The sequence below is a fragment of the Pseudophryne corroboree genome, chromosome 5 (genome assembly GCF_028390025.1).
Source record: "Pseudophryne corroboree isolate aPseCor3 chromosome 5, aPseCor3.hap2, whole genome shotgun sequence".
Classification (NCBI taxonomy): Eukaryota; Metazoa; Chordata; class Amphibia; order Anura; family Myobatrachidae; genus Pseudophryne; species Pseudophryne corroboree.
The window spans coordinates 297,041,279-297,066,078 of record NC_086448.1 but is presented as its reverse complement, the minus strand read 5'-3'; the positions used below and the strand labels follow the sequence as shown (position 1 = coordinate 297,066,078).

At 48.8% G+C, this 24,800-nt stretch overlaps 1 protein-coding gene across 6 annotated transcripts in view; it reads right to left on the bottom strand.

The window, feature by feature from the left end:
• The window catches only part of EZH2 (enhancer of zeste 2 polycomb repressive complex 2 subunit), a 328,928-nt gene that overhangs the window by 112,556 nt on the left and 191,572 nt on the right, over positions 1-24,800 (bottom strand). For all 6 annotated transcript variants that reach the window (XM_063922429.1, XM_063922432.1, XM_063922427.1 and 3 more), the window contains one exon: positions 11,749-11,869. In XM_063922429.1, the coding sequence (XP_063778499.1) occupies positions 11,749-11,869 (121 nt within the window). The remainder of the gene's footprint in view (positions 1-11,748; positions 11,870-24,800) is intronic.

Genomic DNA, 24,800 nt, shown 5'->3' with positions numbered 1-24,800 from the left:
TGTAAGCCACACTTGCATTCCATTAAATATATACAATTCTTCATGTTGCAAGTGATGAATTCCTTGATGTTATATTTAATTCCAGTGGATGCTGAATGATAGTATTCAGTTTTTGATGCCTGTGTTGTATGTGTTTGGCACATTTTGCACAAGCCACACCTATGGAAACCTACGGTCTTTATTCTATTTGATTTTTTAGGAGGAAGGGCACTTTTAACAATCTTCTGTCTCAGGTTCGGAGCCCTGCGGTAAATGAATTTAGGTTGTGGCTTGATCAAGGGTTTTAAAACTGGGTCCCTGGATAGCAGGTGCCAATGTTTTCTTATAATTTTTTCCATCTCTTTATATTGGCTATTAAAAGTGGTGATAAAGGGTAGCATGATATCCTCTTCTTCTCTCGAATTTTTCGGTCTCAAAATATCCTCCCTATCCATTCCTGCTATTTCTTCTATATGAATATCCATAGGTTCTTTCTGATATCCTTTGGTTAGGAATTTCTTTTTTATATCATCTGCCTGTTGTTTATATGTTTCTATTTCCGTACAGTTCCTCCTCATACGTCTAAACTGGCTCTTTGGAATATTCTTAATCCAGTTAGGGTGATGATTACTTCCTGTAGGGATATAGGAGTTGGTATCTGTGGGTTTAAAGAAGGATTTGGTATGCATACATCCATCTTTTATATATATCGTTAAGTCTAGGAAGTTGATTTCTTCCCTACTTATGCTAAAAGTTAGGTCAATATTAAAATTGTTCGAATTTAATAGTGTGCAGAATTCATCACCTTCCCAAACGAATATTATGTCGTCGATAAACCTATACCAAAGTTTGATGTGTTGGAGGAACCTGTTATTGCCCCAAATATGGTCATCCTCCCATAGGCTCATGAAAAGATTAGCGTATGAAGGCGCAAAACGAGTTCCCATTGCGGTCCCTCTTTTTTGTTGGAAAAATTTTCCATTATACCAAAAAAAGTTGTTCTTTAGGATAAAATTAATACCCTCCAATAGGAAGGTAGTTTTACTTTCGGCATTCTCGTTTTTCTCAAGATGGTATTTTACTGCTTGGATGCCTTTTTCGTGTTCTATAATAGTGTAAAGACTCCGCACATCCGCAGTACAGAGGAAGGAGTTTTCATTCCACGTTATTGTTTTCAATTTATTTAGAACATCGGTGGTGTCCTTGATGTACGACTTAATTTTTAGCACCTCAGGTTGCAGGTGATAGTCAATAAAATGGGACAGGTTCCTGACCAGAGCTACGAGCTCCTGAGCCTTCTCCACTGGAAGAAAAACTCTTTTTTGGTCTGTGTCTAGAATCAGGCACAAAAAGGGCAGACACGTTGCAGGGACTAGCTGGGATTTCGGTAAATTGAGAATCCAGCCGTGCCTCTGCAACGTCTTCACGGACAGAGACACGCTGTCCAGCAACTTCTCCCGAGATCTCGCCTTTATGAGGAGATCGTCCAAGTACGGGATAATTGTGACGCCCTGCCTGCGCAGGACCACCATCATTTCCGCCATTACCTTGGTGAAAATTCTCGGGGCCGTGGAAAGACCAAAAGGCAACGTCTGAAATTGGTAGTGACAGTCCTGTACTGCAAATCTCAGGAACGCCTGGTGAGGAGGGAAAATCGGAACATGAAGGTACGCATCCTTTATGTCCAGGGACACCATCCAATCCCCTCCCTCCATGCTGGCGACGACCGCTCTGAGCGACTCCATTTTGAACTTGAACCTCTTCAAGTACAGGTTCAGGGATTTCCGATTTAAAATGGGTCTGACCGAACCGTCCGGTTTCGGTACCACAAACAGGGATGAATAATAACCCTCTCCTTGCTGGAGATGAGGAACTTTGACTATCACCTGTTGAATGTCCAATTTGTGAATTGCAGCTAACACCAGCTCCCTCTCCGACGGGGAAGCCGGCAGAGCCGATTTGAAAAACCGGCAAGGAGGCATGTCTTCGAATTCCAGTCTGTATCCTTGGGAAACAATCTCTATTGCCCAGGGATCCACCTGTGAGAGAACCCAGACGTGGCTGAACAGATGAAGACGTGCCCCCACTTGATCTGACCCCCCCCTCCCGGAATGCCCCAGCGTCATGCGGTGGACTTTGCGGAAGTAGGGGAGGACTTCTGCTCTTGGGAACTAGCCGAGTGCAGCTTTTTTCCCTTGCCTTTACCTCTGGCAACAAAGGACGATCCTCGTACCTTCTTTGTTGTTTTGGAACGAAAGGACTGCATTTGATAATGCGGTACCTTCTTAGCATGCTTACCTTTACATAAGGTAAAAAATTTGATTTACCAGCCGTAGCAGTAGAGACAAGGTCCGAGAGGCCTTCTCCAAACAACTCCTCTCCCTTTTAAGGCAATGACTCCATATGCCGCTTTGAGTCGGCGTCTCCCGTCCACTGTCGGGTCCACAAGAGTCGCCTAGCAGAAAATAAGAATTTACTCACCGGTAATTCTATTTCTCGTAGTCCGTAGTGGATGCTGGGGACTCCGTAAGGACCATGGGGAATAGACGGCTCCGCAGGAGACTGGGCACATCTAAAGAAAGATTTAGGACTATCTGGTGTGCACTGGCTCCTCCCCCTATGACCCTCCTCCAAGCCTCAGTTAGGAACTGTGCCCGGAAGAGCTGACACAATAAGGAAGGATTTTTGAATCCCGGGTAAGACTCATACCAGCCACACCATATAACACGTGATAGGAACCCCGGTTAACAGTATGCTAACAAATGGAGCCTCTGAAGAGATGGCTCACAACAAAACCCGATTTTTGTAACAATAACTATGTACAGGTATTGCAGACAATATGCACTTGGGATGGGCGCCCAGCATCCACTACGGACTACGAGAAATAGAATTACCGGTGAGTAAATTCTTATTTTCTCTGACGTCCTAGTGGATGCTGGGGACTCCGTAAGGACCATGGGGATTATACCAAAGCTCCCAAACGGGCAGGAGAGTGCGGATGACTCTGCAGCACCGAATGAGAGAATTCCAGGTCCTCCTCAGCCAGGGTATCAAATTTGTAGAATTTTGCAAACGTGATTGCCCCCGACCAAGTAGCTGCTCGGCAAAGTTGTAAAGCCGAGACCCCTCGGGCAGCCGCCCAAGATGAGCCCACCTTCCGTGTGGAATGGGCTTTTACAGATTTAGGCTGCGGTAAGCCTACCGCAGAATGCGCCAGCTGAATAGTGCTACAAATCCAGCGCGCAATAGACTGCTTCGAAGCAGGAGCACCCAGCTTGGTGGGTGCATACAGGATAAACAGCGAGTCAGTCTTTCTGACTCCAGCCGTCCTGGAAATATAAATTTTTAGGGCCCTGACTACGTCCAGCAACTTGGAATCCTCCAAGTCCCTAGTAGCCGCAGGCACCACAATAGGATGGTTCAAGTGAAAAGCTGAGACCACCTTTGGGAGAAACTGAAGACGAGTCCTCAATTCTGCCCTATCCATATGGGAAATCAGATAAGGGCTTTTACAAGACAAAGCCGCCAATTCTGAAACCCGCCTGGCCGACGCCAAGGCCAACAGCATGACCACTTTCCACGTGAGATATTTTAAATCCACAGTCTTAAGTGGTTCGAACCAATGTGATTTCAGGGATGCCAAAACCACATTGAGATCCCAAGGTGCCACTGGGGGCACAAAAGGAGGCTGAATATGCAGTACTCCTTTGACAAAAGTCTGAACTTCGGGCAGTGAAGCCAGTTCTTTTTGGAAGAAAATCGACAGAGCCGAGATCTGGACCATTATGGACCCCAATTTGAGGCCCAACGTCACCCCTGCTTGCAGGAAGTGCAGGAATCGACCCAGTTGAAATTCCTCCGTCGGGGCCTTCATGGCCTCACACCAAGCAACATATTTTCGCCAAATGCGGTGATAATGTCTTGCGGTGACATCCTTCCTGGCTTTGATCAGGGTAGGGATGACTTCCTCCGGAATACCCTTTTCTTTCAGGATCCGGTGTTCAACCGCCATGCCGTCAAACGCAGCCGCGGTAAGTCTTGGAACAGACAGGGTCCCTGCTGCAGCAGGTCTTGTCTGAGCGGCAGAGGCCAAGGGTCCTCTGTAAGCATCTCTTGAAGTTCCGGGTACCAAGCTCTTCTTGGCCAATCCGGAACCACGAGTATGGTTTTCACTCCTCGCCTTGTTATTATTCTCAGTACCTTGGGTATGAGAGGTAGAGGAGGAAACTGGCTTAGGGCATTGTAAATGGTCCTTAGCTTCAGGATATTTATGTGAAGAGAAATCTCCTGATTTGACCACAGTCCTTGGAAATTTCTTCCCTTTGTGACTGCCCCCCAGCCCCGAAGGCTGGCATCCGTGGTCACCAGGACCCAGTCCTGTATTCCGAATCTGCGGCCCTCTAGTAGATGAGCCCTCTGCAGCCACCACAGCAGCGACACCCTGGTTCTGGCCGATAGGGTTATCCGCTGTTGCATCTGGAGATGGGACCCGGACCATTTGTCCAACAGGTCCCACTGGAACGTCCTTGCGTGGAACCTTCCGAATGGAATTGCTTCGTACGAAGCTACCATTTTTCCCAGGACTCGTGTGCATTGATGTACCGACACTTTTCCTGGTTTTAGGATGTCTCTGACCAGAGATGACAATTCCTCGGCTTTTTCCAGTGGAAGAAACACTCTTTTCTGGTCTGTGTCCAGAATCATTCCCAGGAACAGAAGACGTGTCGTCGGGACCAGCTGTGACTTTGGAATGTTTAGAATCCAGCCGTGCTGTTGTAGCACTTCCTGAGAAAGTGCCACCCCCACTATCAACTGTTCTTTGGACCTCGCCTTTATCAGGAGATCGTCCAAGTACGGGATAATTAAAACTCCCTTCTTGCGAAGGAGTATCATCATTTCGGCTATTACCTTGGTAAAGACCCTCGGTGCCGTGGATAACCCGAACGGCAGCGTCTGGAACTGATAGTGACAGTCCTGTACCACAAATCTGAGGTACTCCTGGTGCGGAGGGTAAATGGGCACATGCAGGTACGCATCCTTGATGTCCAGGGATACCATGTAATCCCCCTCCTCCAGGCTCGCAATAACCGCCCTGAGCGATTTCATCTTGAACTTGAACCTTTTGATATAAGTGTTCAAGGTTTTTAAATTTAAGATGGGTCTCACCGAACCGTCCGGTTTCGGTACCACAAACATTGTGGAGTAGTAACCCTTTCCTTGCTGAAGGAGGGGTACCTTGACGATCACTTTCTGTGAATACAGTTTTTGAATAGCCACCAACACTGCCTCCCTGGCAGAGGGAGTTGCCGGCAAGGCAGATTTTAGGAAACGGCGGGGGGGGGGGGGGGAAGACGTCTCGAATTCCAGCCTGTACCCCTGAGATACTACTTGAAGGACCCAGGGATCCACTTGTGAGAGAGCCCACTGTGTGCTGAAAAACCTGAGACGTGCCCCCACCGTTCCCGATTCCGCCTGAGCAGCCCCAGCGTCATGCTGTGGACTTACCGGACGCAGGGGAGGACTTCTGCTCCTGGGAACTAGCTGTGTGCTACAGCTTTTTCCCCCTTCCTCTGCCCCTCGGCAGAAAGGATGAGCCTCTAGCCCGCTTATTTTTCTGGGGCCGAAAGGACTGTACCTGATAATACGGTGCTTTCATTTGCTGTGGGGTAGCCTGTGGCAAAAAAGTCGATTTCCCAGCAGTAGCTGTGGAAACGAGGTCTGAAAGACCTTCCCCAAAAAGTTCCACCCCTTTATAGGGTAAAACTTCCATGTGCCGCTTGGAGTCGGCATCACCTGACCATTGCCTAGTCCATAACCCCCGTCTGGCGGCAATGGACATAGCGCTTATTTTTGATGCCAGCCGGCAAATATCCCTCTGTGCATCACGCATGTATAAGACCGCGTCTTTTATATGGTCAATCGTTAGCAAAATATTGTCCCTATCCATGGTATCAATGTTTTCCGACAGGGAGTCTGACCACGCAGCAGCAGCACTGCACATCCAAGCTGATGCAATAGCGGGTCTCAATATAATGCCAGTGTGTGTGTATATAGCTTTTAGGGTACTTTCCAGCTTTCTATCAGTAGGTTCTTTTAGGGCGGCCGTATCCGGAGACGGTAGTGCCACCTTCTTTGATAAGCGTGTCAATGCTTTATCTACCCTAGGGGGTGTTTCCCAGCGTGACCTATCCTCTGGCGGGAAAGGGTACGCAGCCATTAACCGTTTAGAAATTATCAATTTCTTATCTGGGGAAGTCCACGCTTCCTCACACACCTCATTTAATTCGTCAGATGCAGGAAAAACTACTGGTAGTTTTTTCTCACCAAACATAGGGGGTAATGTATTAAAAACGTCCTAACGGACGTTATGTGTCCAGGTGCATATCACCACATTATCGTGGTGATACGCCCGCTGCCGCCGCCACAATGTATGAAGATGGCCCCCGCCGATGTGTGAGTGCGTTATCCTACCTGTCCTGCGGTAGCGCACCTTCCACATCGGCTCGGCGCCGCAATCTGTGCGCATGCGCCCTTCTTCCTGTGTTCACCGCCGGAGGCCCCCGACGCATGCGCAGTAGAGCTGTGTGGACCAGCAGAAGAATGTCCACGTTAAATAAAGTTTATTTAAAAAAACAAAAAAAAAACAAAGCCACTGCACATTCTGACCACATCGCCTGCCTGGGGGAGGCGTTCCGGACAGTCGGCTTCAGGAGACGAAAAGGGGCAGCAGAGGCAATCATACATTGCCTCTGCTCTTCGTCTCCCGTTCACTACAGCGGGGTAGCGGTAAGTGGCGGGGGCACGCGGCGACCAGGCTATACGGCGTTAACACGCCGTTCATACATTAGGAGGATGCGCTAATTGCAGGCTTAAGGTGCGCTGTGGTCAGCGGAAACCACAGCGCACTTTCATACATCTGGCCCATAATACCCTTTTTTGTGGTACCTGGGGTATCATCAGAAATGTGTAAAACATTTTTCATAGCCTCAATCATATAACGGGTGGATCTATTGGAGGGTACACTCGTCTCATCATCGTCGACACTGGAGTCGGTATCCGTGTCGACATCTGTATCTGTCATCTGAGGTAGCAGGCGTTTTATAGCCCCCGATGACATTTGAGACGCTTGGACAGGCACAAGCTGAGTAGCCGGCTGTCCTATGTCGTCAAACCTTTTATGTAAGGAGCTGACACTGTCACGTAATTCCTTCCATAAGTCCATCCACACTGGTGTCGACCCCGCAGGGGGTGACATCACATTCACAGGCATTTGCTCCGCCTCCACATCATTATCCTCATCATACATGTCGACACAGCAGTACCGACACACAGCAGACACACAGGGAATGCTCTTACAGAGGACAGGACCCCACAAAGCCCTTTGGGGAGACAGAGGGAGAGTATGCCAGCACACACCAGGGCGCTATATAACACAGGGATATCACTATACAGAGTGTTTTCCCCTATAGCTGCCTATAATATATATATACTGCGCCTAAATTGTGCCCCCCCCCCCCCCCCTCTCTTTTTTACCCTCTCTGTAGTGCAGGACTGCAGGGGAGAGCCAGGGAGCTTCCTTCCAGCGAAGCTGTGAGGGAATAATGGCGCCAGTGTGCTGAGGGAGTTGGCTCCGCCCCTTTTTCGGCGGGCTTTCTCCCGCTATTTTATCGTTTCTGGCAGGGGTTAATATACACCTATATAGCCTCTGGGGCTATATATGGTGTTAGTTTTGCCAGCCAAGGTGTTATTATTGCTGCTCAGGGCGCCCCCCCCAGCGCCCTGCACCCATCAGTGACCGCAGTGTGTGGTGTGCATGAGGAGCAATGGCGCACAGCTGCAGTGCTGTGCGCTACCTTGGAGAAGACAGAAGTCTTCAGCCGCCGATTTTCCGGACCACCTTCTTGTTTCTGGCTCTGTAAGGGGGACGGCGGCGCGGCTCCGGGAACGGACGTCGAGGTCGGGTCCTGTGTTCGATCCCTCTGGAGCTAATGGTGTAAAGTAGCCTAAGAAGCCCAAGCTACCACCACTTAGGTAGGTTCGCTTCTTCTCCCCTTAGTCCCTCGTTGCAGTGAGCCTGTTGCCAGCAGGTCTCACTGAAAATAAAAAACCTAAACTATACTTTCTTCTAGGAGCTCAGGAGAGCCCCTAGTGTGCATCCAGCTCAGCCGGGCACAGAAATCTAACTGAGGCTTGGAGGAGGGTCATAGGGGGAGGAGCCAGTGCACACCAGATAGTCCTAAATCTTTCTTTAGATGTGCCCAGTCTCCTGCGGAGCCGTCTATTCCCCATGGTCCTTACGGAGTCCCCAGCATCCACTAGGACGTCAGAGAAATAGACATAGCGTTTATTCTGGAGCTTAGTAAACAAATGTCTCTCTGAGCATCCCTCATATACAATCAGCATCTCTGATATGCTCAATGGTCATTAGAATGGTATCCCTATCTAAGGTGTCAATCTCCGTAGATAAGGAGTCTGCCCATGCCACGACAGCACTACAAACCCAGGCCGACGCCATGGCCGGTCTAACGATAGTTCCTGAATGTGTGTAAATGTGCTTCATGGTAATTTCCTGCTTGCGATCAGCAGGATCCTTGAGGGAAGCAGTATCCTGAGAAGGCAGTGCCACCTTCTTGGATAAACGTGTCAGTGCCTTGTCTACTTTAGGCGAAGATTCCCATCGTATTCTATCCTTCTGTGGAAAAGGATACGCCATAAGAATCCTTTTGGGAACATGTAGTCTCCTATCCGGAGACTCCCAAGCCTTTTCGCACAATTCGCTTAGCTCAAATGAGGACGGAAACGTGACCTCAGGCTTTTTCCCTTTATACATGTGAACCCTCGTGTCAGGGACAGGGGGTTCCTCAGTGATATGCAAAACCTCTTTTATGGCAATAATCATGTATCGAATACCCTTTGCCACCTTCGGCTGTAATTTTGCATCCTCATAGTCGACACTAGAGTCAGTATCTGTGTCGGTATCTGTGTCAGCGACCTGGGATATGGGGCGCTTTTGAGACCCTGAAGGTCCTGGCGCCACAGGGACAGGCACGGTCTGGCTACCTGACTGATCCCTAGCCTCAGCCTTGTCTAACCTTTTATGCAGGAGATTCACATTTGCATTTAAGACATTCAGCATATCCACTCAGTCCGGAGTCGGCGTTGCCGACGGCGACCTGACATTCAAACACTCCCCCTCCACATTAAGCGAGCCTTCCTCGTCAAACATGTCGACACACACGTACCGACACACTTCATACACACAGGGAAACTCTTTTCTGAAGACAGTATCCCCTTTAAGGCCCTTTGGAGAGACAGAGAGAGAGTATGCCAGCACACACCCCAGCGCAATGACCCTGGAGACCAACACAAAATGTTTTTCCCCCAGCAGCGCTGTATAATATCTTATCCGCCAATCATGTGCCCCCCCCCCTCTCTTTTAAACACCCCTTCACCGTGTGTAAGCAGGGGATAGTTCTGTGGAGAGAAAAATGGCGCTGGTGAGTGCTGAGGGAGAAGCCCCGCCCCCTCGGCGGCGGGCTTCGGTCCCGCTCAAATTTGTGTAAAAATGGCGGGGGCTCTTTTATATACATGTACAGTGCCCAGCTGTACATGTATATATCTTTTTGCCATGTTTTGAGGTGTTATTATTGCTGCCCAGGGCGCCCCCCCTGCGCCCTGCACCCATACAGTGACCGGAGTGTGTGAGGTGTGTGGAGCAATGACGCACAGCTGCGGTGCTGTGCGTTACCTCAGTGAAGCCGCTGAAGGCTTCTGCCGCCTGAGACGTCTTCTTGCTTCTGTTCTTCTGGCTCTGTGAGGAGAATGGCGGCGTGGCTCCGGGGGTGGACGCCCAGGACGAACCTTTGTTCGCCCCCTCTGGAGCTAATGGTGTCCAGTAGCCGAGGAAGCAGATCCTATCATTTAAGTAGGTCTGCTCCTCTCTCTCCAGTCCCTCGATGCAGGGAGCCTGTTGCCAGCAGTGCTCCCTGTAAAAATAGAAAAATCCAAACAAAAATGCTTTCTAATGCAAAGAACTCAGGAGAGCTCCCTGCAGTGCGCCCATCTTCCTCTGGGCACAGTGTAAAACTGAGGTCTGGAGGAGGGACATAGAGGGAGGAGCCAGTGCACACCCAGAATCCACAGCTTTCTTAAAGTGCCCTATCTCCTGCGGAGCCCGTCTATTCCCCATGGTCCTTACGGAGTCCCCAGCATCCTCTAGGACGTTAGAGAAACACAGCAATTTAATGTTTACCCCGTAGCGCTGTTATTATTATCTGCGCCGAATTATGTGCCCCCCCTCTTCTTTAAAACCCTCTCTTCTACCGTGGTATAAGCAGGGGAAAGTCCGGGGAGCTTCCTCTCAGCGGTGCTGTGGAGAAAAACATGGCGCTGGTGAGTGCTGAGGGAGAAGCCCCGCCTCCTCGGCAGCGGGCTTCAGTCCCGCTAAGTGTAAAATAGGCGGGGGCTCATGCATATATACAGTGTCCAGCTGTATATATGCTCTCTTTTGCCAAATAAGAGGTTTGTATTGCTGCCCAGGGAGCCCCCCCCTGCGCCCTGCACCCTTACAGTGACTGCCGTTTGTGAGGTGTATGGGAGCAATGGCGCACAGCTGCAGTGCTGTGCGTTACCTCCGTGAAGATCAATGAAGTCTTCTGCCGCCTCTGAAGATCTTTTCCTCTCATACTCACCCGGCTTCCATCTTCCGGATCTGTGAGGAGGACGGCGGCGCGGCTCCGGGACGAACTCCAGGGTGAGACCTGTGTTCTGACTCCCTCTGGAGCTAATGGTGTCCAGTAGCCTAAGAAACAGAGCCCTGAAACTCAGAGAAGTAGGGTTGTTTCTCTCTCCTCAGTTCGTCGATGCAGGGAGTCTGTTGCCAGCAGGCTCCATGAAAAAAACAAACCTAACAAAAATGCTTTCTTACAGGAAACTCAGGAGAGCTCCTGAAATGCACCCAGCTCCTCTGGGCACAGTATCAAACTGAGGTCTGGAGGAGGGGCATAGAGGGAGGAGCCAGTGCACACCCAGAGTCAAAGTCTTTCTTAAAGTGCCCATGTCTCCTGCGGAGCCCGTCTATCCCCATGGTCCTTACGGAGTCCCAGCATCCTCTAGGACGTTAGAGAAATATAAATAAATTTGTAACAATATTCCCATTTCTTTACATAACTGAACAAAACCAAATATCTCCTTTGCTGAATAGGGTATATTTTCCCTCTTAACAAGTGACCATTTAGATGCAAGTTACACTATAAGAGCAATAAACGTAACTGCAGATCAGCCCATTTCATGCACTGGAATCTTTCCTAACTCTGCAATAGCTTAACCTTGTAAAAAGTGCATGTATGTATTTCACAAAGCCACAAATAGCACGACCTGTGCATGACTTCATATTGCAGCGTTCCCACCGGCCCAGCCAGATCCACAAACATTATAAAGTCAGGTCTGCATTACTGCCAAGAGATTTGGCTGGAAACAAAACATGTCCACGAACAGCTGTGAGAGAGCAATTACCAGCCAGACAGACAAAAGACTTCCACCAAGGACACAAACTATAGAAAACCCAACTGTTCACCCCTCCCCTACCAGAGCAGGCTGCAATACAATGGCGATCAGCCAGTAGTAGTGTGGGACAAGTTAGCATACAGTACACTCCTCCATATAAACAACCCTGGTACACACCTTTCTGGTTTTCAGCCCAGTCTGATCAACAGCAAAATGCAGATAAACATTTAAAGCTAGACTGAGGTAATGAATGACTGATCTTACCCCTGTCTCCATGGACCTTTCCATCATAGTTTTTGATCAGTTCCTCGATAAAAGTCCCGTCTTGGTCCAGTACTTCATCACCCATGTAAGGAATATTATGCAATACGGTTTCATCTTCCACCTGCAAATACAAAACGACAACACTTACATGTCAGTGTGAAACAGAAAACAGGTTTTATCAAATCAAACCACCAACATGGAAAAATCTATTTAATAGCTAAGCGGCTAGGAAGAGTCTCCGTTGTGGCACCTCAAGCCCTAACCCTAATTGTGTTGTATTAAAGTGGGATATTAACGGTCATGTCCACAATGGTCACAGGGTTGCCTGGTCCTGGAGCAGAAATATGTATTATGGACTCTATAACGTTACGTGGGCCAGATGCCATTACAAAAAAAAAAAAAAAATCTGGAAAGCAAAAATGATGAATAATTTCTACTTTTAATGCAATTAAATAATGTAGATTTCTCTTACGTCCCAGTGGATACTGGGGTCTTGTACTTTAGTACCATTGGGGTATAGATCGGGTCCACTGGAGCCTGGCACTTTAAAACCTTTAGTGTGTGTATGCGTGTGCCGGCTCCTCCCCTCTATGCCCCTCCTATCAGACTCCGTTTAGAAAAATGTGACCGAGGAGCCGGGTGCACTTCTCTGGAGCTCCAGAGATTCTTCTTTTCCGTTTATAATTTTCAGGTAGATCTGGTTGGCTACCAGACTACCTGCTTCGTGGGACTTAGAAGGGGGACCGAACCATCCTCCTGAGGGTTAATGGCTCGTAATCCCAGCTGACAGGACACTGAGCTCCTGAGGTGCTGATCACACTCCGTTAGTGCGTGTGCCCACGCTGGCAGCTAGCCGCCACCCTCTAACAGATGCCGAAGATCCAGGTGCGGTGATCGTAAGACCGGGGTCCCGGTTAGCGGGTCCCCGGTGCAGTGTTGGCGGTCACGGGCCCGGAGCTGCGGTGCCCGCCGCGTACAAACTGGCTCTGGGCTACAAGCCCCACAGTGCTCACTGTCTTAAGGCTTTGAGTGGACTGTATATGGATATATAATTTTATTTTTAACATTACCAGTATAAAATCACTCTCAGGGACCGCGCACCATTACAGGGGGCAGGGCTTCCCGGAGCGGTAACAGAGGCGGGGAGGTGCCATTTCCTGCTGCAGCGGAACATCAGGCTGCATGAACGCTGCTCCTCCAGGGACCCAAGCTGCTACAGACTGTAAAGTGGTACCAGGGGGGAATAGAAGGGGTGAGCACGCCAGCGGTAGCGCCGCTGCACTCCTATCAGGTCATATACATACTTTCACACTTTGTGCTGCTGTGTTTGTGTGTGCTGGTGTCCGCTCTCTACGGTCTGTGTGGAGGTGTTAGTCAGTGGGCTACGCTATATTACAGTTCTCTAAAAGGTCTGTGGACATGGTTATGGGTACTGCTTGTAACTCAACACCCTCTTCAGCGGGGTCACTCATGTGTGAACAATGGGGGTCATTCCGACCCATTCGCACGCAGCGGTTCTTCGTTGCTGTGCGAACGGGTTGGAAATGCGCATGCGTGGCGGACGCACTGCGCACCGTTGCCTGGCGACAAATGTGATCGCAGCGGCGATCACAAGAAGATACTCGCCGTTTCTAGATGTTTTCGGGAAATGGTAAGAAAAACACAGGCATGTCCAGGCGAACGGAGGGCGGATGTCTGACTTCAAAGCCGGGACCTACATTGCTGAATCCGTCGCGCAGGGTAAGTAGGTCTAGGGCTACTCTTGTTTTGTGTGAAACTTTATTAGCATAGCAGGGTTGCACAAGCGTTCGTAGCCCTGCTATGCTAAAATACACTCCCCCATAGGCGGAGATCAACTCGGAATGAGGGCCAATGTTCTTTGTCACCACAGGGACACAGTTCACAGGCACCTGACTGGCTAGATAGCTTCAAAAGCATGATTCAGAATGTAAATTCAGAATTGGTGGCTGCTAAAAGAGGGAGACAGGTGCTAAGACAATCTATTGATTGTGTGGCTAAGGCTGCAGATGCCTCAGGTATTACAGTCTGATTCTGACTCTGATCAGCCGGATGTGGATGATGATGATGATATGGATAAGGACAGCTCTCTGCCCCCTGGAGTGGAGGCTCTCATCTTTGCTATTAGAGATGTCCTCCACATACCAGATCAGGAGGCGGAACCAGAGGAGGAATTGTATTTTAAAGTTAGACCAAAGACCTCAGCAACTTTTCCTGTGTCTAAGGAATTAAACTCACTGGCCAGGGAGGCTTGGTTAAAACATGATAAAAGAATTTAAGATACCTCAGAGGTTTTTAACTACTTTTCCCCTCCCTGCTGAGGTCAGGAAGATATGGGAAAATCCCCCCATCGGTCGATACGTCTGTATCCAGACTGTCCAAAAAATTAATACTACAGGTACCAGGGGCTGTATCCCTGAAGAAGCTGGCTGACCGTAAGATTGAGACTACGCTCAAGGAAATTTATACGGCAGCGGGCGCGGCACAGCGCCCCACAATAGTTTGTGGGTGGATTTCTCGGGCGGTAGTCAGGTGGTCTGACACTGTTATTGAAGGTTTAGACTCTCTACCCCAGGATGAGGTCATTACTCTTCTGCAACATATACAGGATGCTGCAAACTTTATGCGCTGCCTGCTAGATGTACTTACACCGGACCCTCCTTGCAGTCCTTTCGTGTGGCAAGGTTCAGAGGCAGGGGCCGAGGGCCCTCCACCACCTCCAGAGGATCTCATGGTAAGTCCCGTAAACCTGCACCTGCCGTCTCCCTGGACCAGACCACTGGATGTCCTGCCGCTAAGCCTTCCGCGTTACAGTTGGCCCCAGCGGAGAGGCGCCTTTCAGGTAGGTGCTCGCTTTCAACACTTCGCCCACGTGTGGGCGGAGTCCTGCCGAGATCCTTGGGTGAGTGACCTCATTTCCAAAGGATACCGGCTGGAATTCCAGACACTCCCTCCTCACAGGTTTTTGAAGTTGTGCTTACCAGCTTTATCCGCAGCAAGAGTTACCTTGCAAGAGGCTATTCAAAAGCTTTTGCAGACAGGGTTGGTGGTGCATGTACCTCCTCAGTTACACAACCGGGGTTTTTACTCCAGTCTTTTGATCATACCCAAACCAGACGGTGCGGTGCGCCCCATCTTGAACTTGAGGTCTCTAGACCTGTATCTGTGGGTACTCAAATTCAAGATGGAATCCCTGCGGGTGGTGGTGTCCGTGCTGGAAGAGGGGGCGTTCATGGTATCTCTGGATTTCAAGGATGCTTACCTACACACTCCCATGTGGCCCCCTCATCAGGCTTACCTCTGGTTCGCCATATTGAATGACAATTTCCACTTTCAGGTCTTACCCTTTGGATTATCCACACCTCCGAGGGTTTTCACCAAGTGCATGGCAGAGATGATGTTGCAGCTGCGCATGATGAGAGTGAACATAGTCCCCCTACTTGGACGATCTCCTCATAAAATGCGGTGTCCAGGGAACGTCTGCTGGACAGCATCGATATGACAACTCAACTACTAACGGATCATGAGTGGATCCTAAATTTTCAGAAGTCTCACCTGGAACCGACCCAACATCTTCAGTTCCTGGGAATGACACTCGATACGGTGTCTCAAAAGGTATATCTCCCGAGGGATAAAGCCTTGACTATACAGGCTATGGTTCGCTCGGTGCTCACAAGATATCCATACATCTTTGCATCCGATTACTGGGCAAGATGGTGGCTGCTTACGAGGCAATTCAATATGGCAGATTTCATGCACGACCATTTTAGCTGGGTCTGCTGGACAAATGGTCAGGGTCTCACCTTGACATGCATCAGGAAGTGACGTTGTCCACGCAAGCCCAGATCTCTCTCTTATGGTGGATACAGGTTCCTCACCCTGTGGAGGGCAGGAGTTTCAATATCCACCCGTGGATTTTACAGACAACGGATGCTAGCCTCCGAGGTTGAGGGGCTGTGACCCAAGGGGCCCAGTTCCAGGGGATTTGGTCACGACAGGAATCTGCCCTACCAATAAACTTCTTGGTACTCAGGGCAGATTACAATACTCTTCTGCAGGCTTCTTATCTTCTGAAGGATCAGGCGATCCAGGTTCAGTCGGACAACACCACGGTAGTGGCGTACATCAACCGACAAGGGGGAACAAGACGCAGAGTGACGATGCAAGAGGTGTCGAAGATCCTCCTGTAGGCGGAGGCGAACGCAAGGGCCATCTCCACCATATTGATTCCGGGAGTGGACAACTGGGAAGCTGACTTCCTAAGCAGGCACGACCTCCATCCGGAGGGAATGGGGCCTACATCCCAAGGTGTTTCAACAGTTAATTCACCAGTGGGGCTGTCCACAGGTAGATCTGTGGGTTTCTCGACTCAACAAGAAGCTATGCAGATACTGTTCCAGAACGAGGGATCCGCAGGATGTAGCGGTGGACGCGCTGACGACACCGTGGATGTACCAGTTTTTGTACCTGTTCCCTACGCTACCGCTAATCCCAAGGGTTCTCAAAAGACTAAGGGAAAGCGTTCAGGCAATTCTAATTGCCTCAGATTGGCCTCGACGGGCGTGGTACTCGGACCTCCTGACCATGTCTCTGGAGGATCCCTGGCCTCTGGCGCTCCAAGAATATCTTCTTCAGCAAGGCCCGTTCATCTATCCAGACTTACAGCGGCTACGTTTGACGGCTTGGAAATTGAGAGGGAGATTCTAGCAAAGAAAGGTCTCCCCTCTCAGGTTATCTCCACGATGGTCCAGGCCAGGAAGATGGGTACATCAAAACACTATCATTGTATCTGGAAAAAGTATGTTTCCTGGTGTGAAAGTAGAAAGGTTTCTCCTGTGGAGTTTAAACCTGGTCGTTTTCTGCTTTTCCTACAAGCGGGAGTGGATATGGGTCTACGTCTAGGTTCCTTTAAAGTCCAGATTTTGGCACTCTCTATTTTCTTCCAGAAACAACTTGCCCTGTTACCAGAGGTATAGACTTTCCTGAAGGGAGTTCTTCATATGCAACCACCCTTTGTTCCTCCCACGGCTCCGTGGGATCTCAATGTGGTTCTGTCCTCTCTCTAATCGGATTGGTTTGAACCCTTACATAGGGTGGAGTTGAAATTTCTCACCTGGAAGACGGTGATGTTATTGGCATTGGTGTCTGCCAGACGTGTCTCTGAATTAGGGGCCTTATCCTGTAAAAGCCCTTACTTGATTTTTCATGAAGACAGAGCGGAACTTCGGACCCGTCTTCAGTTTTTGTCTAAAGTGGTGTCTACCTTCATGTGAACCAGCCTATTGTGGTTCCACAGTATTGTCTTGACGCTTCTGTGGGCCCTGAGTCCTTGGATGTGGTCAGGGCTCTGAAGATTTATGTCAAAAGGACGGCACGTCATAGGCACGTCATCGGAAATCCGGCACGTCATAGGAAATCTGACTCGCTGTTTGTCCTTTATGATGCCTCCAAGATTGGTCGGCCAGCTTCTAAGCAATCTATTGATTGTTGGCTCGGGTTGACCACTCAACAGGCCTATACTTCGGCGGCTCTGCCATTGCAGACGTCTATTCATGTCCACTCGACGATGTCGGTGGGATTCTCCTGGGCGGCTGCATGGGTTGTCTCTCGGCCCTACAATTGTGCCGAGCTGCAACTTGGTCTGGTTCGAACACATTTGTTAAATTATATAGGTTTGATCCCTTGGCCAGGGATGACCTTCAGTTTGGTCAAGCGGTTTTGCAGGGGTACAAATTATGTTAGTGGATGTAGAAGAAACCACACCTCACCAAAAGAAAAGAAATTCCTTTGTTTGGAGCACTCTTTTAATAATATATGTGAATTAATGAAAAATGTATTTAGATTAAAACTTAGCTTTTATTATTCGTCTCAGCACTCTCCTCCCTGTTTGGGAGCTTTGGGACTTCCCCATGGTTCTAAAATACAAGACTCCAGTATCCAGTAGAACGTAAGAGAAAATAGGAATTTAATACCCACCGGTAATGCCTTTTCTCCTAGTCCGTAGTGGATACTGGGTGCCCGCCTCTGCTTCGTTCCTGCTTACCGGTGTAAGTTTTTGGTTGGACCGATGTTGTGGTCCTCTTCTGTTGTTGGGATAGCTGTGCTATCCTGGTTAGGTTGTTGTTGCTATCCTCTGTTCTGGTTAGCGCCCTCCTTTTGTTTATGGTTTTGTACAGAATTTTTGGGGACTAGCCCGGAAGAGGAGCACTCTTTTATTGTGTATAATAAATTTTGATACGGTTATAATCTTAAAACGTAACTTTTAATTCTTTATTATTAAAAAAAAAAAAAAAAAGAGAGACGGGCGGACTGTGTATAGTGAGACACTGTTACAAATGTGGCTAAAAAAAAATAAGAATTTACTTACCGATAATTCTATTTCTCGGAGTCCGTAGTGGATGCTGGGGTTCCTGAAAGGACCATGGGGAATAGCGGCTCCGCAGGAGACAGGGCACAAAAGTAAAGCTTTCCGATCAGGTGGTGTGCACTGGCTCCTCCCCCTATGACCCTCCTCCAAGCCAGTTAGGTACTGTGCCCGGACGAGCGTACACAATAAGGGAGGAATTTTGAATCCCGGGTAAGACTCATACCAGCCACACCAATCACACCGTACAACTTGTGATCTAAACCCAGTTAACAGTATGATAACAGCGGAGCCTCTGAAAAGATGGCTCACAACAATAATAACCCGATTTTTGTAACTATGTACAAGTATTGCAGATAATCCGCACTTGGGATGGGCGCCCAGCATCCACTACGGACTCCGAGAAATAGAATTATCGGTAAGTAAATTCTTATTTTCTCTATCGTCCTAGTGGATGCTGGGGTTCCTGAAAGGACCATGGGGATTATACCAAAGCTCCCAAACGGGCGGGAGAGTGCGGATGACTCTGCAGCACCGAATGAGAGAACTCCAGGTCCTCCTTAGCCAGGGTATCAAATTTGTAGGATTTTACAAACGTGTTTGCCCCTGACTAAATAACCGCTCGGCAAAGTTGTAAAGCCGAGACCCCTCGGGCAGCCGCCCAAGATGAGCCCACCTTCCTTGTGGAATGGGCATTTACATATTTTGGCTGTGGCAGGCCTGCCACAGAATGTGCAAGCTGAATTGTATTACACATCCAACTAGCAATAGTCTGCTTAAAAGCAAGAGCACCCAGCTTGTTGGGTGCATACAGGATAACAGCAAGTCAGTTTTCCTGACTCCAGCCGTCCTGGAACCTATATTTTCAGGGCCCTGACAACATCTAGCAACTTGGAGTCCTCCAAGTCCCTAGTAGGTGCAAGGCACCACAATAAGCTGGTTCAGGTGAAACACTGACACCACCTTAGGGAGAGAACTGGGGACGAGTCCGCAGCTCTGCCCTGTCCGAATGGACAAACAAATATGGGCTTTTTTGAGAAAAAAACCACCAATTTGACACTCGCCTGGTCCAGGCCAGGGCCAAGAACATGGTCACTTTTCATGTGAGATGCTTCAAATCCACAGATTTGACTGGTTTTAAACCAATGTGATTTGAAGAATCCCAGAACTACGTTGAGATCCCACAGTGCCACTGGAGGCACAAAAGAGGGTTGTATATGCAATACTCCCTTGACAAAGTTCTGGACTTCAGGAACTGAAGCCAATTCTTTCTGGAAGAAAATTGACAGGGCCGAAATTTGAACCTTAATGGACCCCAATTTGAGGCCCATAGACACTCCTGTTTGCAGGAAATGCAGGAATCGACCGAGTTGAAATTTCTTTGTGGGGCCTTCCTGGCCTCACACCACGCAACATATTTTCGCCACATGTGGTGATAATGTTGTGCGGTCACCTCCTTTCTGGCTTTGACCAGGGTAGGAATGACCTCTTCCGGAATGCCTTTTTCCCTTAGGATCCGGCGTTCCACCGCCATGCCAACAAACGCAGCTGCGGTAAGTCTTGGAACAGACATGGTACTTGCTGAAGCAAGTCCCTTCTTAGCGGCAGAGGCCATAAGACCTCTGTAAACATCTCTTGAAGTTCCGGGTACCAAGTCCTTCTTGGCCAATCCGGAGCCATGAGTGTAGTTCTTACTCCTCTACGTCTTATAATTCTCAGCACCTTAGGTATGAGAAGCAGAGGAGGGAACACATACACCGACTGGTACACCCACGGTGTTACCAGAACGTCCACAGCTATTGCCTGAGGGTCTCTTGACCTGGCGCAATACCTGTCCCGTTTTTTGTTCAGACGGGACGCCATCATGTCCACCTTTGGTATTTCCCAACGGTTTACAATCATGTGGAAAAAACTTCCCGATGAAGTTTCCACTCTCCCGGGTGGAGGTCGTGCCTGCTGAGGAAGTCTGCTTCCCAGTTTCCATTCCCGGGATGAAACACTGCTGACAGTGCTATCACATGATTTTCCGCCCAGCGAAAAGTCCTTGCAGTTTTTGCCATTGCCCTCCTGCTTCTTGTGTCGCCCTGTCTGTTTACGTGGGCGACTGCCGTGATGTTTTTCCCACTGGATCAATACCGGCTGACCTTGAAGCAGAGGTCTTGCTAAGCTTAGAGCATTATAAATTTACCCTTAGCTCCAGTATATTTATGTGGAGAAAAGTCTCCAGACTTGATCACACTCCCTGGAAATTTTTTCCTTGTGTGACTGCTCCCCAGCCTCTCGGGCTGGGCTCCGTGGTCACCAGCATCCAATCCTGAATGCCGAATCTGCGGCCCTCTAGAAGATAAGCACTCTATACCACCACAGGAGAGACACCCTTGTCCTTGGATATAGGGTTATCCGCTGATGCATCTGAAGATGCGATCCGGACCATTTGTCCAGCAGATCCCACTGAAAAGTTCTTGCGTGAAATCTGCCGAATGGAATTGCTTCGTAGAAAGCCACCATTTTCTACCAGGACCCTTGTGCAATGATGCACTGTTTTTAGGAGGTTCCTGACTAGCTCGGATAACTCCCTGGCTTTCTCTTTCGGGAGAAACACCTTTTTCTGGACTGTGTCCAGAATCATCCCTAGGCACAGCAGACGTGTCGTCGGGATCAGCTGCGATTTTGGAATATTTAGAATCCACCCGTGCTGTTGTAGCAGTATCCGAGATAGTGCTACTCCTACCTCCAACTGTTCCCTGGACTATGCCCTTATCAGGAGATCGTCCAAGTAAGGGATAATTAAGACGCCTTTTCTTCGAAGAAGAATCATCATTTCGGCCATTACCTTAGTAAAGACCCGGGGTGCCGTGGACAATCCAAACGGCAGCGTCTGAAACTGATAGTGACAGTTCTGCACCACGAACCTGAGGTACCCTTAGTGAGAAGGGCAAATTTGGGACATAGAGGTAAGCATCCCTGATGTCCCGGGACACTATATAGTCCCCTTCTTCCTGTTCGTTATCACTGCTCTGAGTGACTCCATCTTGATTTGAACCTTTGTAAGTGTTCAAAAAAATTTTAGATTTAGAATAAGTCTCACCTAGCCTTCTGGCTTCAGTACCACAATATAGTGTGGAATAATACCCCTTTTCTTGTAGTAGGAGGGGTAATTTAATTATCACCTGCTGGGAATACAGCTTGTGAATTTTTTCCCATACTGCCTCCTTGTCGGAGGGAGACCTTGGTAAAGCAGACTTCAGGAGCCTGCAAAGGGGAAACGTCTCGACATTCCAATCTGTACCCCTGGGATACTACTTGTAGGATCCAGGGGTCCTGTACGGTCTCAGCGCCATGCTGAGAACTTGTCAGAAGCGGTGGAACGCTTCTGTTCCTGGGAATGGGCTGCCTGCTGCAGTCTTCTTCCCTTTCCTCTATCCCTGGGCAGATATGATCTTATAGGGACGAAAGGACTGAGGCTGAAAAGACGGTGTCTTTTTCTGCAGAGATGTGACTTAGGGTAAAAACGGTGGATTTTCCAGCAGTTGCCGTGGCCACCAGGTCCGATGGACCGACCCCAAATAACTCCTCTTCCTTTATACGGCAATACACCTTTGTGCCGTTTGGAATCTGCATCACCTGACCACTGTCGTGTCCATAACATCTTCTGGCAGTTATGGACATCGCATTTACTCTTGATGCCAGAGTGCAAATATCCCTCTGTGCATCTCGCATATATAGAAATGCATCCTTTAAATGCTCTATAGTCAATAAAATACTGTCCCTGTCAAGGGTATCAATATTTTTAGTCAGGGAATCCGACCAAGCCACCCCAGCTCTGCACATCCAGGCTGAGGCGATCGCTGGTCGCAGTATAACACCAGTATGAGTGTATATACTTTTTATGATATTTTCCAGCCTCCTGTCAGCTGGTCCTTGAGGACGGCCCTATCTATAGACGGTACCGCCACTTGTTTTGATAAGCGTGTGAGCGCCTTATCCACCCTAAGGGGTGTTTCCCAACGCGCCCTAACTTCTGGCGGGAAAGGGTATACCGCCCATAATTTTCTATCGGGGGGAACCCACGCATCATCACACACTTTATTTAATTTATCTGATTCAGGAAAAACTATTGTAGTTTTTTCACATCCCACATAATACCCTCTTTTGTGGTACTTGTAGTATCAGAAATATGTAACACCTCCTTCATTGCCTTTAACGTGTGGCCCTAATAAGGAATACGTTTGTTTATTCACCGTCGACACTGGATTCAGTGTCCCTGTCTGTGTCTGTGTCGACCGACTAAAGTAAACGGGCGTTTTAAAACCCCTGACGGTGTTTTTGAGACGTCTGGACCGGTACTAATTGTTTGTCGGCCGTCTCATGTCGTCAACCGACCTTGCAGCGTGTTGACATTATCACGTAATTCCCTAAATAAGCCATCCATTCCGGTGTCGACTCCCTAGAGAGTGACATCACCATTACAGGCAATTGCTCCGCCTCCTCACCAACATCGTCCTCCTACATGTCGACACACACGTACCGACACACAGCACACACACAGGGAATGCTCTGATAGAGGACAGGACCCACTAGCCCTTTGGAGAGACAGAGGGAGAGTTTGCCAGCACACACCAAAAACGCTATAATTATATAGGGACAACCTTATATAAGTGTTTTCCCTTATAGCATCTTTTTTATATATTTCTAATGCCAAATTAGTGCCCCCTCTCTCTGTTTTAACCCTGTTTCTGTAGTGCAGTGCAGGGGAGAGCCTGGGAGCCTTCCCTCCAGCCTTTCTGTGAGGGAAAATGGCGCTGTGTGCTGAGGAGATAGGCCCCGCCCCTTTTTCGGCGGCCTCGTCTCCCGCTCTTAACGGATTCTGGCAGGGGTTAAATATCTCCATATAGCCTCCGGAGGCTATATGTGAGGTATTTTTAGCCAAAATAGGTTTTCATTTGCCTCCCAGGGCGCCCCCCTCCCAGCGCCCTGCACCCTCAGTGACTGCCGTGTGAAGTGTGCTGAGAGGAAAATGGCGCACAGCTGCAGTGCTGTGCGCTACCTTTAGAAGACTGAGGAGTCTTCTGCCGCCGATTCTGGACCTCTTCTTATTTCAGCATCTGCAAGGGGGCCGGCGGCAAGGCTCCGGTGACCATCCAGGCTGTACCTGTGATCGTCCCTCTGGAGCTGATGTCCAGTAGCCAAGAAGCCAATCCATCCTGCACGCAGGTGAGTTCACTTCTTCTCCCCTAAGTCCCTCGTTGCAGTGATCCTGTTGCCAGCAGGACTCACTGTAAAATAAAAAACCTAAGCTAAACTTTTCTAAGCAGCTCTTTAGGAGAGCCACCTAGATTGCACCCTTCTCGGCCGGGCACAAAAATCTAACTTGCTTGGAGGAGGGTCATAGGGGGAGGAGCCAGTGCACACCACCTGATCGGAAAGCTTTACTTTTGTGCCCTGTCTCCTGCGGAGCCGCTATTCCCCATGGTCCTTTCAGGAACCCCAGCATCCACTAGGACGATAGAGAAATTATGGTTTATGGTTGTGTGTTGCCTTATTGCCTCACCGCTGTTGTTTTGTTCTTCTCTCAGATTATGTCCGTCTCCTCGGGCACAGTTTCCTAGACAGTCTGATAGGAGGGGCATAGAGGGGAAGAGCCAGCACACACTAAAAGTTTTTAAAGTGCCAGGCTCCAGTGGACCCGATCTATAACCCCATGGTACTAAAGTACAAGACCCACTATCCACTATGGACTAGGAGAAAAGGAATTGCCGCTAGGTATTAAATTCCTATTTTCTATAGGATTTATTAAGTAGATTGCAGCTTATACACGCAAACCAGTGGATAATCAAGACACTCCTCATCCGAAACAGACTCTCCCCAGTTAATGCGAGTTTCCTGCCAAGCTCCAAGTTTGAATGGAAGTTACACAAAGCCCACAGGGCTTAGCCAGAGTCACTGCTAAACTCATTTTACAGTAAGTAAGTCAAAGTGAACGTGCAATAACATACTTTAATAAAGAACACATAAAAAAATGCCAGCATGGAAAAACAGTTTCCTTCTAAAAGACATTCTGAGTGAAAGCATGTTTGATTAATTGTGACAAGAAATAATAATAAGAATTTACTTACCGATAATTCTATTTCTCGGAGTCCGTAGTGGATGCTGGGGTTCCTGAAAGGACCATGGGGAATAGCGGCTCCGCAGGAGACAGGGCACAAAAAGTAAAGCTTTAGGATCAGGTGGTGTGCACTGGCTCCTCCCCCTATGACCCTCCTCCAAGCCAGTTAGGTACTGTGCCCGGACGAGCGTACACAATAAGGGAGGAATTTTGAATCCCGGGTAAGACTCATACCAGCCACACCAATCACACCGTACAACTTGTGATCTAAACCCAGTTAACAGTATGATAACAGCGGAGCCTCTGAAAAGATGGCTCACAACAATAATAACCCGATTTTTGTAACTATGTACAAGTATTGCAGATAATCCGCACTTGGGATGGGCGCCCAGCATCCACTACGGACTCCGAGAAATAGAATTATCGGTAAGTAAATTCTTATTTTCTCTATCGTCCTAGTGGATGCTGGGGTTCCTGAAAGGACCATGGGGATTATACCAAAGCTCCCAAACGGGCGGGAGAGTGCGGATGACTCTGCAGCACCGAATGAGAGAACTCCAGGTC